We start from the raw sequence: 4,756 nt of genomic DNA, 5'->3' as shown, positions 1-4,756 counted from the left end.
TTTTTTTTTTTGGATTTTTTTTTGAGACATAAATGGGTGTAATGCCCTTCGAATAATACTCCAAAAGTCTGTACAATGAAATCAAAGCACTTTTTCACACGAGGTTCAAAAAGAAAGTCTAAAAAGAGGTTTCACGGCTAAGAGTTGGGGTCTCAAGGAACGAATAGGGGTTAAGGCTCAACTTGGCTCCCTAATGATAGTAAATAATCCAAGGGTTGGTTTTAAGAAAGTCCAAAAATGGCTTATTCCTAGGTGCCCTATCATTTCAATGCATTAAACTCATTTAGATGTGGTCTTGACACGCATAAACGAGCAAGTTCTAGAATGACAAACCATGTGCACTAACCACTCAAACAAACGAAAAATTAGGCCCAAAAATCGCACAAGTGGTCAAATTGATGTCAAATCTAGCATATTCAGCAATCAATTCAATATTAAGGAAAATAGAACACCCCACGGCATGAACTTACTGCTTATACTCACATCTCAATTGTATTCATCACAGTTTAAAGGGAAAAAAAAAACTACTAAGGCAAGGAAAATGCAAATAAAACAGCTCAAAGCACCACTAATGCATAATTAACCCTCCCCCACACCTAAACCTTTCATTGTCCTCAATGGAAACGGATAAAGAGGAAAGTAAAGCGATAAAGACAACAACACTTCCCTTAATACGGCGGGGGGCAGAGGTGAACTAAGGTCGTGGAGGGCACGGTGGGCGAAAACCCACGTGGTGGAGGTATTGTGCTAAATTCTGGGCCATGCCGGCCATTTGGCCCTCCATCCGATCCATACGAGTGTCCATGTGCTGCATCTGGAACCGAAGAGCTGCAAGCTGGCTATCGACGGAGGAAGATGGTGGGGGTGCCGAAGAGGATGGTCCAGGTGTATCCGTGGAAGGACCACCAGCCTCCGGGGCAGTGGATTTGGAAGCACTGCGCTTCGGAGGAACAGAGATTGGCCCCGGGGGAGCAAACTGGAAAACGCCATTAACCTGTCGCACAAGACCCATTTTCTCCAAACAAACCAAATCGAGGGGTTCCATAGTACAAGCACGATGCAAATTATGGTTATTTAAGTCCAAAACCCCAAGATTTACAGCCAACTGAGTGATAAATGAGCCTAAGATTATTGGCTTATTTTTCTTACTTAGCACAGTTCGGAGCTGGAGGGCAAACCAGCCGCCCAAATTGACCTTAGTCCGAGTGACCATGCACCAAACGAAAAAGAACTCGGGCTTAGTCAGAGTACCCGAGCTATCCTTCCTACCTGAGAAACTATAGGCCATGAATCTATGTAAATAGCGGTAGGCGGCGCTCTTAAGATAAGAAGCCTTAGACTGACTGGGGTCATAGCATTGTCGGTCAACTGACAAACCACTCCAATAATCAAGGTAATGAGAGAAAAACGGCTCCGAGTACTCGCACACACTGTGCATATACTCCTCACTCTGAGAGTAGGGAATATCAATAAACCCAAGAGCCAAATTAAACTCAGTTATAGATTGGGTGAACTCTCTACCCATTAATCGAAACCTCACTACCTCAGGAGTGGTGACGGAAAATTCATCAGGAATATTCAACTCAAAAGTAGCATAGAATTCCCACGTCAGTTCAGTGAAAGCAGGTAAAATGATAGAAGCATAGCGGGTCCAGCCTACGTCAGTCAAGTGCTGCGTGACCTCATTCCTAAGGTTCAACATATCAAGTGTAGGGCCATGGATGTATTTACAAGGAATTATCTTCCTTGTGCAAGCCGAGGCATACCGCTCCTTGTCGGCAGCCCGGGTGAAGGTCAAATGACCGCCAAAATGGGCCGGAGAGGAGATATGAACCTCCCTATTCCGCCCAAGGCGAGTACGGGGCCCTCCAGGCCCAGTCGATGGGGCAGGTCCCCCTAAGGGGACCGTAGGCTGAGGGGTGGAAGTGGAAGGCTTGTTCTTGCCTTTGATTTTTGGTTTTGTCATTTGAGATCAAAGGGCAGGGCAAAAGTTAAGGTGAAGTTGGGTAAACTGGAGCGGTAACTAGTCAACAAAGCAAGGGGTCCCCAAACACAGCTCCAAACACCAACAATTGCACAAATAGAAACTAAACAACCCAAAAATCAATTAAGTTGCTAAATAATAAGATCTTCACCCAAAAACCAATTAAACATGGAAACCACGAAGATTTCCCCAAATGCTACCAAATAACCCCAAAAATTACCTAATTAATTAAACTCAGCAAAATTCCCCCTAAAACTAATTAACCAAGCACCAAAGTAAAAACTTTCTCCAACATTCAGCTACAAACATATCACAGCACCCAAACGGCATGAATTTAACAATCTGGCCTCAGCTAACAAATTAAAAGAAATCTGGCCTCAGCTAAGAAATTAAAATCTGTCCTCTGCTACAAAAATTAAGAATCTGGCCTCAGCTAAGTGACAGGAATTTGAAAAAGAAATCACCGGAGTTTATTTTTGGCTGGCAGTGGGTGAAGTAGAGAGTAGGGGAGATCCTGTGCTGCTGGCTCAGCTAGGGCGCGCGCGTGGGCTGCAGGAGGCTGGCTCAGCTGGGTCGCGTGCGCTGCTGGCGCTTGCTGTGGATGACTGCGCTTCGTACGCAGCTGCAGCTGGGCCTAGGGCTGGAGGCTCGCGCGCCTGCTACTGCTGGTTGCTGTGGCCACGAGTCGAGGGCGGCGCTCGATCAAGCGCTGGAGGAGGCGATGGCGCGATGGGCGGCGGCGGACAGCAAGAAGAAGTGCGCGAGGGTTTCGCAAAGCCTGCGCCTGGAGAGGGGCTGGATTGGCGCTGCAGGCTGTTGATGGGCGCGCGATGTGGCGTGCGGCGCGGCTGTTGGTTGCTGGGCTGCGCTGGGGGCGGCGCGCAGGGCTGCGTCACGCGGAGGGAGGTGCGCTGGGCGGCAGCGGCGCGCGGCGTGGGCTGTGCAGACCGAGAGGCCGCGCGCGATAGAGGCTGGAGCTCGCGCCGAGCGCGCTTGGGCGATGGGGTGGAGTGAGGAGTGGCGGCGGACAATGGCGGCGTGCGGCAGTGGAGGTGCGGCGGACAAGGAGAAAAGAAGGAAGAAGAAGAGTGAAAAAGAAAGAAAAGGAAGAAGAAAGAAGAAAGAAAGAAAAAGGAAGAAAAGAAGAAGTAGGGCTACGATTTTTTCCTTCTTTTTCAATAAGGGCAATTTAGTCTTTTCGCCACCCCTTTTTCTCTCCCTCTTTTTTTTTTTTTAAAACCTCTGGCTTAGGCGTGGGCACGCCTAATTGCTATAGAGTCCGCAGATCTTGAACGAAAGTTTCTTTTCCTCCGGCGTGACCACCTGGCGTGGGCACGCCTAACTGCCATAGAGTCCGCAGATCCTGAACGAAAAAAATTTTTCCGTCAGGCGTGACCATTTGGCGTGGGCACGCCTTACTGCTATGGAGTTCGCAGAACCTGAGCGAAAATTTCTTTTCCTCAGGCGTGACCACCAGGCGTGGGCACGCCTAACCACTGATCTCCTGCCACCAAACATCAAACCATCAATTGACACTAATACTTAGCTAAAACTTTAAAAATGCATGAAAACTGAAATAAATAGTCTTGGGTTGCCTCCCAGGTAGCGCCTTTCTTTAACGTCTTTGGCTAGACATGGCCAGAACCCTCAAGCATGATAAGGTGGATCTTGGAGGTGTTTAACTTCCACTTCTTCAACAGAGAACCCCTCATAATAAGGTTTGAGACGATGGCCATTCACCACGAACTTTTTCTCCGTTTTTAAACTTTGGATCTCCACTGCACCATAATGGAACACATTAGAAACGACAAATGGACCAATCCAACGAGAACGCAACTTACCGGGAAAAAGTTTAAGCCTTGAGTGATACAAGAGGACCTTTTGCCCCACTACAAAAGTTTTCCTAGAAACCTGCTGATCATGAAAGATTTTACTCTTTTCTTTATAGATCGTGGCATTCTCATACGCTTCATTTCTTATCTCCTCTAACTCTTGTAGCTGCAATTTCCTTTGGACCCCTGCTTCGTCTAGTCCCATGTTACACTGCTTCACTGCTCAAAACGCCTTGTGTTCGAACTCCACGCCGGTGGGAAGATTGCAAGGCCTTATTTTGTCCCAAGACAAAGTTCGGTTATAAGAGACTCATTCCCAAACCGCGGTTTTCGTCTTATACGCTGTTCTATACGCCCATAGTGCGTCTTCTAGCTTTAAACTCCAATCCTTCCTATCCGGACGCACCATCTTCTCCAAGATCGACTTGATTTCCCTGTTTGACACCTCGGCCTGACCGTTTGCCTGTGGGTGATACGGTGTGGATACCTTATGGAGTGCATCGTATCTTCGAAACAAGGTAGTGATAGTCTTGTTGCAGAAATGTGTCCCTCTATCACTAACTACAGCTCTTGGCATTCCGAAACGGACGAAGATATTAGATTTTAAAAACTCTGCAACCACTCTAAAATCATTAGTACGGGTGGCTTTGGCTTCCACCCATTTAGAGACATAATCCACAGCAAGTAAAATGTATAGGAAACCAAAAGATGAGGGGAAAGGACCCATAAAATCTATCCCCCAAACATCAAAAATTTCAACAAGGAATATGGGGGTTTGAAGCATTTGGTCCCTACGAAAAATATTCCCCACCCTTTGACACCTATCACAGGATTTACAGAATAAATAAGCGTCTTTAAACAGGGTAGGCCAGTAAAAGCCACTCTCTAACACTTTCCGAGCTGTTCGCTTGGGCCCAAAATGCCCTCCACATGCAAACGA

General features: G+C 47.1%; 1 protein-coding gene across 1 annotated transcript; it reads right to left on the bottom strand.

Annotated features, from left to right (window-relative positions):
• Positions 1 to 3,631: 3,631 nt before the first annotated feature.
• On the bottom strand, positions 3,632 to 4,021 carry LOC113759042. Its single transcript, XM_027301671.1, has 2 exons — positions 3,826 to 4,021; positions 3,632 to 3,762 (listed from the first exon to the last, which is right to left on the bottom strand). Exons 1-2 carry the CDS (start codon positions 4,019 to 4,021, stop codon positions 3,632 to 3,634), a joined length of 327 nt encoding a protein of 108 aa, XP_027157472.1.
• Between the last annotated feature and the right edge of the window lie 735 nt (positions 4,022 to 4,756).

This window comes from Coffea eugenioides, unplaced genomic scaffold, assembly GCF_003713205.1.
Source record: "Coffea eugenioides isolate CCC68of unplaced genomic scaffold, Ceug_1.0 ScVebR1_881;HRSCAF=1635, whole genome shotgun sequence".
NCBI lineage: Eukaryota > Viridiplantae > Streptophyta > Magnoliopsida > Gentianales > Rubiaceae > Coffea > Coffea eugenioides.
Note: the sequence above shows the minus strand (reverse complement) of the source record. Positions and strands in the feature narration are given on the sequence as shown.

Coding starts and splice junctions, on each gene's coding strand:
- LOC113759042 (XM_027301671.1), bottom strand. CDS start 4,021: ATGGGACTAGACGAAGCAGGGGTCCAAAGGAAATTGCAGCTACAAGAG. Junction 3,763..3,825: donor AAGGCTTAAACTTTTTCCCG/GTAAGTTGCGTT, acceptor ATTATGGTGCAG/TGGAGATCCAAAGTTTAAAA.